We start from the raw sequence: 14,836 nt of genomic DNA, 5'->3' as shown, positions 1-14,836 counted from the left end.
TCCAGTTGCGTGAATAAATTGATCAGTGACCATAGAATATTTAAAATCCTACAATATAATGCAAATGAATACTGTCTTAACTGGAGTCACAGCTCAACGACAGTGCAGCGAGGATAATCTGCAACTGGGAGAGGATATTGCGAAGTCCAGTATGAATAGCTCGTTCTCGTTTGGACCGAATTTTTTGTCTCTACAAATTGTCGTTTACCCGTGTAGCAAAAATGTTCTACAGTTTATAGACGACAGTTGTCATGGATTTTTGCACTAAACTTCAGATTTTATGATAGATTTTAAATAAGCTCAACATCTCTCAGGTGTACAGTGAGGAAACCTTTCAGCCATAACATTGTACCATGCAGGCCTAGCAGCTGTTTGCAAAGAATGACAAAATAGGTCAGGGAACTCCTAAGAAAAATAGACGACGTATTATTTTGAGCTCTATAGACTCTGTACTCTTCAGATCTACTCACTGTAAAACTAAGGATGAGTAGAAGGTGCTGGTAAGTGAGGCGACACTATGCATTAAGAAACATCTGGTTTATTACTCTACGGAAAGTCTCAAAAGTTCACTCTCTCTTATTACGAGGAAATTGCTTGGACTTCAGAGTCAGTGAGAATACCTAACGAAATTATGAATGACATGTGTTCTTGTGATAAACGGGAGTATTTGAATTATAGTATGAACTAAGAATGCCAGAAATAACGTAATCGGGTCAAGAAGTACTAGATAACCACAAACGAATGTACTGTATTTAGAATTCGAAATCAAGAATTCAACAAGTACAAAGGTATCCTTAGTTCATTCAAACACCACAGTTCTTACTGTTGTTATTAGGACACTGGTAATACTGTTATACCAGTAAGCGAACTTTCCATAAGTGTTGAAAAACGAATCACTGTGTTATTTTTGTTTGCTAGGTCTTTTTCTCGACAGTTAGGGTTACTACGTTGTGTTCAATTCTCGATAAGGACGTAGGTAATCATATCACGTTCAGCAATTACACTGGAATTAAAAATATCTGCCGCAAGTATATATATGATAGGATTACAATGATAAATGGACTCATTTTAATCGAATATTATGACAAACCAAGGATATCACGTAACAACGGATTTACCTCACAGTACAGCTCGTAGTGTATTAGGAATGGGACGATTTACTACATCTTAACAAGTAGTATAGAGCAATACAAAAAACGAATGGAATAAGGAAGAAATAAGGATAGAGCATGTAAATTAACTCGACATTTATTATTATTAATACCCCTAATATCAATATTATTACAGTTAGCCTGCTTTTACTCATCTAGCATCTTATCTCTATGCATTTTTCTTCTTTCGCTTTGTTTATCTTAAGTGTTTGCGTAACTAGTTAGCCTACTTCTGGCAACCGTTTTCCCGTTGCCCCTCTGCATTACAATATAATAATTTTCATCTTATAAGACTATGATAGACCAAGTCCTAAAATCGTAGATTTGCTATGTGACTACCTTATTTATAACATCTTACTTGGAAGCCACATCATTGTCTGAGTTGACTCGTCCTATTGTGACAGTCGGCATAATAACGTTTAGCACTTCTGAGGAACACGTATGATCCGATGATACAGTGATACATTCGATTTAAAAAGGGATAAGTTACATAGGGTGACCACGTATGCTTGGCCGAGCTATGCCATACTGATTAGGTCTTCATGCGTTCACCATCTCTGACCCTGTCCAAGAGTTAAAACTCGGGTGTGAATCTTCTCAGTTATCGTATTTTTGGCTTTAAGGATCGTGTAGTTGAGAGCCAATACAACTACCGACAAATACCTGTCGAATTCATTTCAAATAGATCAGACGAGTTCCCATACTACCTCTTTCGGAAGCCAAGAAAGAACCTAAAATTGTATGGTAACATCAATAAGTGTGTGCAAAGAAAACAGTTAGTTCATATAAGCTTGTCGCCAAGATATTAGATACTGTATTGTTTATTTACTTCAGTTGTGCTTGTGCATACTTTTTCGCAAGTTTAAATGGGAGTCGATTTAGCTCGGGTATGTGTAGGTAACTGTAGGGAAGTAACTAGTCATATCACTTATCTTAACTGAAAGGGAAAAATAAACTTGCTTGTGACAATAGCTTCGGGCATATAATATATATAGTCGTTCTTTTTCAACATACCCAACAATAATTCTTTTACTCCCCCATCGAATTATACGAAGCTGTAAGTTTATTACCTCCCTTTCTTCGTCTTTCATGTTTATATTTTTCTATTGCGTGTAAAGTCCGTTTATTGCGTTTTAGATTTCAACGTCATTTTCCTGTTCATAATTATTTGATTCGCGTTGACCAACCAGCTGTGTCGTTCAACCTGTTTTTCCATAATGTGACGAAACTGTTGTCACCGATATGGTCAAAGGGAAGTTTCAGGCTTATTTCCCATTTGAAAAGAATTCTTTGACGTACAGCTGCCTCCACTGTCGTGCACATTTAGCTCGTCATGACGACCTCATAAGTAAATCGTTTCAGGGAAGTCAAGGTCGAGCTTATCTATTTAACCAGGTAAGCAGTCTTCTTCTCATTTCTTGAAACACTGTTGAAGTATTTTTGTAGGATAATATTGTATATTAATAAGTGTCTGAATGATATGACGCTTGATTGAGGGATCCGATCTGCTTATTTACAGGCTTCATTCCGTGTTCTCCAATTAGCTCTAGATCTCTGCTGTGAGTCCAAACACTGACACACTGCAGTTTAATCAGTCCCAGTCAAAGTTTTTGTGTATTGTTCCGTCGAAATTGGCTTAAGCGTTGGAATTGTTGGTTAACTTTGCCTTACAACCAAAGATTAATTTTATAAGTTAGTATTTTCTAAGCTTAGTTGTGACGGGATGAACTCTTAAGGATTTTCATTGTAATGTTGTAAGTTTAGTGGCTGCTTTGACTGTACTACATATCTCCTACTTTCACCTAAGTAAAATAATAGATTTACAAAGTACTTGTTTATGTACTTAACTTACAACGACATTGCCGTGATAAGGCGGCATTATTTTTTTATTGTGAAGTTTAGTGATGATAGTACTCAGTTGTGCAAACCCAACTAGGGGTTGCGAAATGCAAATCGGCAACTCAATAAAGGAAAGCCGGATACCTTAACCACAAATTAATTTCAGTAGTAGGATTACTTTGAATCCTAAGTAAATCTATGATATCCATGTCTACAAGCTTCTCCTGCTTCCGATTTTCAGTTAGCTAGATCTTATTTGTTACCACCACTCAGGTGTTTTAGATGTTTTCAATACACAGTGTAGTTGCACTACTAGATTTATGCAGATTGTCAAACTTGTCGTTTATATTTCATTAATGTGTAGTTTTTGAGCGGTTTTGTGTAGTCTTTTCCCTTTGGTAAGACATCCATGAGACTGTAGATTTGTTAAGATTAATTAAGATCCTAGTTTGCAGATTGCTTGTCATGTAATCGGTAGTTTGGGTTTACAACTTCATATTAATTACACTTAGTAATAATGTAATTATTTCTGGATTCATAGCCATCGTTGCGGATGTCTGTTTTCTTTTAAATGTCTATCATTGACTCAGTCCGAACTTGATTTAGCCTGGTTTTATTCAAATACTGATAAAAAAATTGTACTCATATTATTTTTTTCTCATAAACATTCATTTTTTACACTTCTCGTAACTATACGGTATATTTTTAATCTCCTCTTTGACAATTTTTCTTCATATTCTAATACCAATCATATTAATTTACACTTCAAAATTATTTGAAGCAGTGAAGATCAAGTGCTACTTGCTTTTGACTATAGTTAAGCCAATATTTTGATTCAGCACTTGAGGAACATGCTTGACAAAGATAACCGTCGTCAAAATAAGCCCTTAATATTATGACATTGTGTATCGTCTTTTTCCTCTTTTCTGCGTTTTACTAATTATATCTACAAAAGGTGTATCATTGATCATTGTTTATCTTGCCTTCTCAAATTCCCTTCGTTTTCATCTATTGTTTTGACCATATTGGGTGCCTCATTCAACGATAGTTATTCCAAGAATGTTAGGGTCAGAAAGTTCTGGATGAATGAATACAAATGAATTGGCTTATTGCCAAGTACAAATTCATGTACTTGACTTCGTGTAACATTAAATCCGAGGGCTGGCGATGCTACCAAGTCCTTCAAACCGAATTAGACTAATCACGGTATGGACTTGCAATTTATTGACAAGAATTCAAGCACCTCAAGCTCAAGGTCACCGCTTTACCTTACTTGTGTGGTGTCATTGCTTAAATTTCTACGCGAAGCTATAGACTTGGTCTCATTGTCTTTTAATTATGACCCATAGTGCAATGAAATCATGTCCGGTACTTTTACTTCAATTGATGTCTTCAACTATTCCACATTGTAATTTATCTCTACATATTTGTCACGAACAGTTCGTAACATTTAATTAGTACATAGTATTTTAGCTTCGACTGCGATGTAGCCAAAGCAAGTATAACACTATATTTTGGGAATAAAATACTACAAGTAAGCCAAATTACTTCAATCTGACTGTTATATTACCCATCAGAGGTGGATTTTCTTATTTTTTTCAATGTTATTTGTATTAGTCAACTTAAAACCATTATGTGGACACCGCATAAATATTCGTTTTAGGTGTTCATTCTTGTTCCGATTTTTAACCGACTAAACTACTCAACATATGTAGAATTATAATGGTAATTTTTGAAAGAGGGTAATTAACTTCTGTCAGGACCAGAGTAATGGTATATATCAGGTTCAGGGAAGTACAGTCATAACTAAAATACAAAGACGGTAAAAATCTCAGTATTATTAAGTAGTAATGAGTATAACTATCGTTTTTTTAAAGTAAATGTCAAGGTCTTGACTATGAAATTTGGGCTACACTAGAGATGTTTAAATCTTTCGTTGTAAAACAACAGGCTATAATATTTGCTGCGCGGTCAAACAAGTAAAAAACTACAGGGGTTTTGGTGTTACTAAGTCTTTGCATATAGGGGTTCCTTGGGAAATGTTGAGGGTGATGTAGGGTTTCAAGAAGGTTATTATCAGGAACTATCATTCAATCTAGGTCATAAATTATCTTACCCTTTTTCTTATGCTTTATCCGAAAATCGGTGGACGACGCTAATAATGTAAAGTAAATTAACAAAGTTCATTACATGAATTTTGCCTTTTTATTCCTTAGGCTGTAAATGTTCGTTGCGCTGAAGCTAAACAACGTGTTCTTCTGACCGGGTTGCATTTTGTAGCTGATATATTTTGTGCATGTTGTGATACAGCACTAGGTTGGAAGTATGAACGTGCTTTTGAACCTAGTCAACGATACAAAGAAGGCAAGGTGATAATCGAATTGGCACATCTATTTAAGGACAACAGTTGGGATGCTGAATGGTTATACCCTTTGTATCCGACAAGCTCTATTGCTAATGGTAATACTTCTGACACGACTTTAAAGTATGCAAAGCCGCATTCGATTAGTGTAAGTGATTATCGTCGTAGTGAAACTGGAAAACCTAAATCTTCACTAAACTTCCCACCGATTGATGCGTCTGATTCTTTATCATCAACTGATGGAGGTGTTTTTGAATCTTCTACAACTGATTTAATTGATCCTAATGAAGAAACGTGTACAGATTTCGTGCATCATCATCACCATTCACACCATCCTCCTTCTCTACACCATCATCACCACCAACTTCATTATCATTTGAATACATCTCCATCCTCGACTCAGGTTCATCAGTCATCATTTTCTCTTATGTCAAATGATTCAGCGTCCTTATCATATCGATTAAGTTCATCATTAAATGCAACGGGTTGGGCCTTTCGTATTCCACCATCACTGACATCTAACAATGATAGCCATGATAAATATTTATTAGACTTATCTGATTCTGGACGTGTCAGTGATTATTCTCATACTTGCACATCAACATCAGCAACAGAGAATGTAGGACATTTAAACCTTGTTTGTTCTACAGATAATAACATCAGTGATAGTGATATTAGACACGTTGATAATTTAACACCGGATAACGTGATTATCACTAATATTGATAAAAGTAATACACGTATTCATAATAATACAGATAACAAAACTAGGATAGTCTCTGGTCAAACAGGCACTAACATTAGTAATAATAATAATGATATTCGTAAAGAAGATGAACATTTTACCAAATCAAAGCCAATAACTCCTATTACAATTAAGCTATCTCATAAAGATCAAAATAACAATGCTGTGGATAATAATAATAATAACTCTGACTATAGTTGTTTGAAAACAGATGCATATGATATTTTTGAAGATATCAACTTTAACAATGGGAATAATCATAGACCAGTGGATGATTTATGCTTAAGAAAGTTATCTCAGGTAAGTTAATATTTATTTGACTTCAGTTTTTTGTTTTTTCAATGTAATGTATGTATAAGATATAAGATTTGCAACTTAGTGCATTTAACTGCGTTAGTCTGAAAATATTTATTTAATTGATACTATCCCTTGATGGATACGATATTGTATATGTTGACTTTTATGTTTCCTACTGATTAGTAGCATACAATTTAGAATTTAGAACATTAAAACTAAGGATCATATTTTTTTTCTCATTTTTTTTTCTTCATCGAAAGCTTAGTTGTATTAATATGTTACTTCTTCACGCTTTATTTATCCCCAATATACTTAATATTACTTACTTACTTACGCCTGTTACTCCTAATGGAGCATAGGCCGCCGACCAGCATTCTCCAACCCACTCTGTCCTGGGCCTTCTTTTCTAATTCCATCCAATTCTTGTTCATTTTTCTCATATCTATCTCCATTTCCCGGCGTAGTGTGTTCTTTGGTCTTCCTCTTTTCCTTTGACCTTGAGGATTCCATCTGAGGGCTTGTCTTGTGACGCAGTTGGGTGCTTTCCTCAACGTGTGTCCTATCCACTTCCAGCTCTTCTTCCTAATTTCTTCCTCCACTGGAATCTGGTTTGTTCTTTCCCACAGTAGGTTGTTGCTGATAGTGTCTGGCCAACGGATCTAAAGTATTCTGCGTAGACAACTATTAATAAACCCTTGTATTTTCTGGATGATGGCTTTCGTAGTTCTCCAGGTTTCCGCTCCATACAGTAGAACTGTCTTAGCATTTGTATTGAAAATCCTGACCTTGGTGTTGGTTGACAGTTGCTTAATCAGTTAGTAATAATTAGGGAAGAGTTGAAATATTGATGATTAATTAGCTGTTGTCATAAAACAGCTGAGAATTTACCGACGTTTAACATTCATAATTCATATGATCATTATTTTACAAATCATTCGTAGCAACCAATTTATTTTATCTTTCACTTTTCACTTATCTTTGTTCTTTTGTGGAAAATTTTGTGGTCTTTTATTCCCTTAGTTTCATTTTGTTGTTTCTAAGCTTTATATCATAAAGAGGCTCATTACTGTTTTAGGCTCGATGTTTATGTCACTTGGCTTTTATTAGTTTCTCGACTATTGTATATTCGATCATATAATCTTATTTTTCTAAAAATGCAATTCTTTCCATGTCTAATATTTAAATTTGATAAAGAGCATCTAAAATTATCTTCTTGAATGATCATTGGTGTACGTATGTAAAGTCTATAATTTATAATATTATTGAAATGATGTACCAACCTGAGTTACACGACTCAGTGTTTTAAAAGTTAAACGCTCGCCGTGAGGCCCGAAGGTCCTGTGTTTGATCTCTGGTGGTATTATAGATCCACACTACTGGTATGTCCCATCCCGGGGGCAGAACAGCTGTCCACTCTCTCCTAGTTTAACATTCAACAATCTCCACTAATCCCTATACTAAGAATAATTCATTGTATCATTCAACTTTTTGTGTTCATTGATCATAAAATATTGTGATAGAGTATCTGACTTAAGTTTAGTCTACCTGTCAGATCAAGACTGAGCAATTTTGTGAGACCTAAAATCGGAACAGCACTCAGAAAATGATGGGATAGTTTGTTTTTTTATGGGAGATATTTTCACATTGCTGTGTAATATTCGAGTTCATCAACATACTGGCCACAGTGTGTAAGGTGATGGTTGGAAGTAGTCGACAGGAGATCCACCACCACCTCACACCTCTAAATAGTGCATGCAATGTGGAGTTACTCAGACTAATGTGCACGTTGCAACTTGGTCGATAGAATTTAATCTACACTAAGAAGGGCCTGACATACATGACATTGGTCACTACCCAGTGATCGGTCAATTGTAAACTATCACAATGTTGATGTGATATATGTTTCCTCATATTAATTTTTATCACAGGTTTCAACTAGGTACATTGGAATTGGTAAAATGTATTTATTAAAATGATAATTTTTAAAAGTACAAATTTATAGTTAGCACCTTTAAATACATTATCTGTACTAATACATAAGTAAATGAAGTATGTTTTAAATGGCTTATACGGTTCGATTTAAGCTCAAATATATAATTCACGTGGTATTTATTACCTGCCAATGCTTGCTTATCTAATCAGATATAATTCAGTAGAATTATTTTCGAATCCACCATCGAAAAATTAACTGTCAAAAGTCAGTTTTATTGAACTAAAATTTGATACCATTTGTGTACTTTGAAATACTTATTTACGCCTGTTACCTCTCGTGAAGGAGCATAGACCACCCACCAAGATTTTCCACAATAGAAGAATGTTTGAGACACGTTTCTAACAGTCAATAACTACATGAATTGATGCCCACATTTTAGTATGGTCACCACAGCTTTCTTCTAGCCCACTTCTACACCAAACAATCATCGCTCATCAAAGTGACTGAGCATACATAATACATGTTCTAATCATTTCAGTTGATGAGGATTAACTACCTACCTCATTAACCGACTCATCATATTTTCCTAGTACTAATCCATTAAGTTAATGAATTTACCTGTTTGAAGAGCTTTAGAATAATTGATTAGTGTACACAAAATATAGTTTAAAGCCGCAAATACAAATCTGTATTTGGTTAACAAGTTTCTGTAAATTATTAAAAGTAAATTACTATTTCATCTTACATATATTATACAAGATAATTAAGTAAATCGGCATATATAAACGGGATATCCTTATTTTCAATTATACAACACACGTTCACATTTACAATCAGCCTTTTTGTTGTTTTTCATTGTCTAAATGTGTCTCAATTAAATATTAAACCAACTTGTTTAATTACTGTTTCAACCCCCCCTCTCTCTCTTTATTTCTAACATAATCAGAATAGTTATAAGTCATGGTTACACAGTTTTACACGTGGTTTATTTAAAGTTCCGAATTTTCTTTGTTTTACTTCATATTTTAAACTAGATCATATGATACTTTTATATACATTTTTTTAAGATAAAAATAATAAAGAATCGATAAAGTTTGTTACCTTTTTTCGATTAGTTACCAAGGCTAAAACTTCTTATACACATATATTGTTTAATATTAAGTTGAGTAAAACTTTTTTTTAATGCGTATAAGGCCGTGGAGATTATTAAGTTTTTGATTGAGACCATGAACTGATTGATGTTAGACCACTATTGAAAATCTGGAAGCACTGGACGACCGTTTCGTCCTATTTTGGGACACCTCAACAGTGTACATTCACGATCCCCCACGTTAGATTCGGACCCAGGACTTTCGGTCTTGCGCGCGAACGCTTAACCTTTAGTCTCACAATTGGAAAAAAACGGCCGTTCAGTGCTTCTAGGTCTCCAATGGTGATCTAACACTAATCAGTTCATGATCTCAATTAAAACATTTTTATCAAAATCTTTACTAAATGTTAAATGAGATATAGTTATGATATGAATTACCTTAAGATATAACATTTAAGAGGAAGAAGTAAAGTATAAATGATTGTTTTTTATTATCTTTTCGTGCTACACTTTGATACACAACAATTGCTACTATGATGTGTGTTACTGGTATCGACAGATATAAGTAGTATGTATTATTAATTGAAAGTAAAACGCCTGGCGGTAGAAGGTTTAGAAGATCGATGTGAAGAGAATGAGAACAGAGAATGATATGGGAATGAAGGAACAATCAATTCTAAGACAATTGATTAACATTTTGCAAATGAAGTATTTACTGTATGGATCTCAGATTTTACTAAGTTGTTCTGTAATTCTGTATTTAGATACATTTGGTTGTACCCATCTGTGTTCTCGCTCACTACATTACTTATAATAGTAGTATTAATCATAACAGTGATACAAATAATGATGAAATAGTCTTAAGTTTGTAGCTTTTCTATTACTCTTTTTTATTTTTCTATACCTAATCTTTTCTACCACTATTACTGCTACTACTCGGAAACCTGTATTGAAATAATTTTATCTCACTGCGTTGATGTGGTGTGACAACTTTAACCGATGGACATATGTATCAGGCTCAATGTTGTATATAACTACATGACAGCACAAATGCACAGTATTTTCCTAAGATTGATTATGAATGTTTGAGAATCCACAACAAATAGCTTGATTATCTTATGTCTTCCATATTCAACGATTCTTGAGTATAGTTAACCCACAACTAACACGGAGATATCCTTGCAGCAAATGCCTGTTCATCATGAATCAATAACCATTTATATACCGTTCTTTTTCTATTGAGTTCGTCTATAGTCCCCTGGAAAGGATTCTTTGTTGATTCTCTAATATGCAATAAATCATGATTTATCTTGTAATGATAGGACTATGTTAGGTTTCAGTTCACTAAGAAAATGAAGGGTTACTATTTGTCAGAGATGATTAGATTGTTAAAAGCTTCACGATTTGATAGTCTGAATAAATAAAATCAGCAGTTTGTAACTATCAGTGATTGTGATTTAAAATCGGTTATAAACGCACTAATCTTTTGACCTTCTCCAAATACTAAATATAATATTATTGGGTACTTTTATTCATTGTGTTGATTCTTTTAACTTTTCCTTTTCGTTTAAATTTTAATGCTCATGCTTAGATTTACTTGCTTTCAGTTTTCAACTAGTTGTGATAACATGAAATAGGGTGACTTGAATCACCGGTTTGGAAATTTTCTAAATGTTAAATGACTGCCTAAGTCAACTGGAAGCTCATAAATTGGGCATATTTGCAATATTAACAGAAGTTGTACTCATGAAATTCGAACTAGCGTCGAGTTTCAACTAGGATGAAAGCTTAACACTGAGTTCGACAATAATTTAGTACGTCCATAGAATTTGTTTTACAAACTAATGTTTGGTGATTGAAGGCAATCGGGAAAAAGTCAACTGCATTCCCGTTTGATTATTGATGAGATTAGATTTTATCAATTAGTGTAAATTTATTAGTCCTACGAGCAATAAATTACGAGCCGAATAGCTCAGTTATGATTCCTCATATTGCGACTCTAGAGTGATTCAGTTCCGAATCTCATGGGTGTCGCAAGTCCTCAAACTTCTAGACACGACTTACTGACTGATTCCAGATAGTAAGACATCCATGCCTGAGGCCTCCTTCCACCATCTAAACTCCAAAAATAGTATATACAGTGTTGAACCACTTGAACTACTGGTAGTATAATAACTTGGTTGATGGGAAGGATTCGATAAACATGAAACCAGTTACCGAGAGGCGGTTAATCAATGTAAATTTGCCGTGGTTTTGAAATATTTTATTGGTTTCGTTTTATATGTCAATGATGACACTCAGTCGGTCAAACGAAACGTAGAAACTGGTACATCAGTCGTAGCTGCAATACCGCATTAACACAGATAGATAAAACTGTCAAAGCGAATCCCAGTGGAGTAGAGGTAATAACATTATTAATAGTAATAAAGAAGATTGGGGTGTCCAAGATACATTTCCAGTAAATGTAAACTGATGAACATAAAATTTATGGGGAATTTAGAAACAGGATCGAAGGAAGAATAAAGAGCTTTGTCGTTCAAAGTTTCTAACAATGGGTTAAGACAATCGTGCACCTACCTACATTGCTCGCTTCAATAGTCAGTGTCCTCATGGACTGCTGTCATGTTTTGGCACGGCCGTCCCAACCTTTCTTGGGTGGTTGGTAATTGGTGGACAAGCTTACATAATACATATCCTAACCGTCTCAGTCGATAAAGATTCATTAATTTGTCAATCGACTTGCCATTTTCACCTAGTAAATGCTTCTAACCTCAGGATTGCCAATGCACAATCCCAAAATATACGAGCAGTGACCCAGAGAGATCTGTAGTCAAATACTGGTATCCTCTATTTTTAAAGGTGTCACTTTACAGCCATCAGATAGAACGGTGTGAACTACTGAACGGTATACTAGTTATTTTGTTGGCAGACAGATATCTTGCCTACTCTTCAAGTAAAACAATTTAGCAAAACCAACTGGGCTTTCTCAATTCGTGCCAAGATTTCGTTAGACACTACTCGGAACGGGCGAAATATAGTGTTTGGTAGTACAATATGACTTTAAATCTCAATATATATTGGTATTTCCTTAGTTCCATTTTATCCCAATAAGTCAGTATGAAACTAAGTCTTGACATTGTGTACAGCAACTTTGGTATAGTCAGTCAGCTACAACGTAGGACCACGCACATATATGCATCGGTCCAAGTTGCCATGTTTCATTAGCACAACATGATGAACACCGGATTCATAAAAGTAGTTAATTCAACAGTGGTAATATATAAAAGAAAGACTGCATATAAGGACATAGTGCAGGAAGAAAGAATAGTGTTCGTAGAAAGAAAGATATGAAGCAATTTTAATCTTGTAGATTACAGGAAGACAGAGAGTGTATACACTGACGCTATTGTGATAGATCCCGAGCCATGTCACACAGAGTCTCCAACTATTGGTTACGATAGTCATGCGGACCCCAAACAAGTAGTGTGCATCTGTCAACATGACTCAGATTAGAAGTTAGTGACTTTGTGGACTGATGTCACGTTTTGGTTTGTCCGCCCCTAACTTTTTTCCGACCATCCCCTACACTAATCAGCATTGTGCGTCGTGTTAATCGATGTTCAGACATACGTACCAAGTGGCCCAACCATCTTAGTCGATGAAGATTTACAACTTCATCAAATGATTTACCATCATCCAACTTTGGTACAACCATTCTGTATAGGTGTTTTGTGTTCGTATATCAATTACGGGTTTTACACGTTTCTTTTACAAAAACGTACTTCAAAAACAATACATGAATGAATATTTATTTATTTATATTATATTCAAATCACTAACTGATTACTTCTCATTTCATTACGGTTTTCTAGTTTTCAACACCACAAGCTAGAAGAATTTCCAAAATCAATACACAAAATCTACGAGTTACATTCAATTCTAATTTAGCTAAACGTAATCGTAAACGTATAAAACATCGACTTCGTGCTTCATCTGCTTCACCTTCAAGAGATTTTCTTTTACCTACTGGTTCAGAAGATGAAGAAGATGATAAAGAAGAAGAAGCAGAAGCAGAAGAAACAGATAATCTATCCGATTTTACTAATTTTCATAATCAATCACAAAATATTGTTAAAGTACAAGATTGAATGAAATACTATACTATTTTAATTCTATGAATAGCTTATTCAAAACTACATTTACTGTCCATGAATTTTACACACGCCCCCCCCCCACACACGCACACGCACAAAAGTACACAACATAAGCCTTTGTATGATTTTAAATGCTGTGGATTAATATAAACCATATGTCTTTCGAGGATCTTTTATTTACATAAGATAAAAACCCAGTTTACTTTAAAATAATTCATTATTTATTCTATCCTAGTAACACATATCCTCTATTCATTGCTTATTGTTTCTTATTTATAATAATGATAATTGTTCATAAAATCATTTTAGCGGTTTATTTGTTTCAGCTTCTTTTTTTCTTTCTTTTCTTTTCTTTTGTTGCTGTTATTATTGTTGTTGTTGTTGTTCAATATTAGATTAATCCTAATCTCTTAGATTTCATATATCATTTATATAAATATTCACTATTTCAATCTTGAATATCTTGTTTCTAGGTTAATAAAAGCGAATATGTTGTCCAATGATATTTGTCCAAAGTATATGATAATCTTAAATGCATAGATAATATGAAACTGTTATCTTCTTATTGATTTATGAATATCTATATTATTTTTGATAATCGATTCAAGGTAATGGAATTATTCAATGGATCATCTCCCTCCCTCCCAACCTCTCTCTCTCTCTCTATATATATATAACAATATTAAAATTGCGAATAGAAAAGGAAACGAATAAGTTATTATTAGTTACTTGGTGGATAGTCTCAACTTTGCTTATTAGTTAACTTTAATTGTTTTTCTTTCATTCTTTTCTTCCCTCTTCTTTCTTTTCTTTTTTTTTATTAATACAAAGAAAAACAAACAGGCTGTTACGTAATCTTGCTTTCCTTCATATAATAATAATAATAATAATCATAGTAAGAGTTTGTTCATACAGTTTAATATATTAATATTACTAATAATAAATACATACTAGACACCTTGACATGATATTGATTTTCAAAGAAAAAAACAACAAATAAAGAGAACGAAACAAAGATTTCTGTAAAAAAATTTTTTGATCGATTATTATTATTGTTGCTACGTCTTAGTTACTATGTACTATGTTATTTTCATTTCAAAGATTATTTTATTGTTGTATTTGTGAAGAATTTTATGTTTTTGTTCCTTTTTTATTTTGCTTCTTTGTTTTCATTGCCTCTTAGAATTAAGCCATGTTTCATTTAAAAAAAAAGAGAGAATAAAAGAAATTCAATAACTTTACCGTTTTTCCCCTCCTTTTAATTA

At 33.8% G+C, this 14,836-nt stretch overlaps 1 protein-coding gene across 1 annotated transcript; it reads left to right on the top strand.

The window, feature by feature from the left end:
• Positions 1–1,978: 1,978 nt before the first annotated feature.
• YPEL2_1 (Protein yippee-like 2) lies at positions 1,979–13,963 on the top strand. Its single transcript, XM_012942440.3, has 4 exons — positions 1,979–2,208; positions 2,289–2,546; positions 5,207–6,397; positions 13,290–13,963. Exons 2-4 carry the CDS (start codon positions 2,394–2,396, stop codon positions 13,563–13,565), a joined length of 1,620 nt encoding a protein of 539 aa, XP_012797894.1. The 5' UTR covers positions 1,979–2,208; positions 2,289–2,393; the 3' UTR covers positions 13,566–13,963.
• Positions 13,964–14,836: the final 873 nt, after the last annotated feature.

This window comes from Schistosoma haematobium, chromosome 1, assembly GCF_000699445.3.
Source record: "Schistosoma haematobium chromosome 1, whole genome shotgun sequence".
Lineage (NCBI taxonomy): Eukaryota > Metazoa > Platyhelminthes > Trematoda > Strigeidida > Schistosomatidae > Schistosoma > Schistosoma haematobium.
The sequence above is the reverse complement of the archived record's forward strand: the minus strand, read 5'-3'. Positions and strand labels throughout refer to the sequence as shown.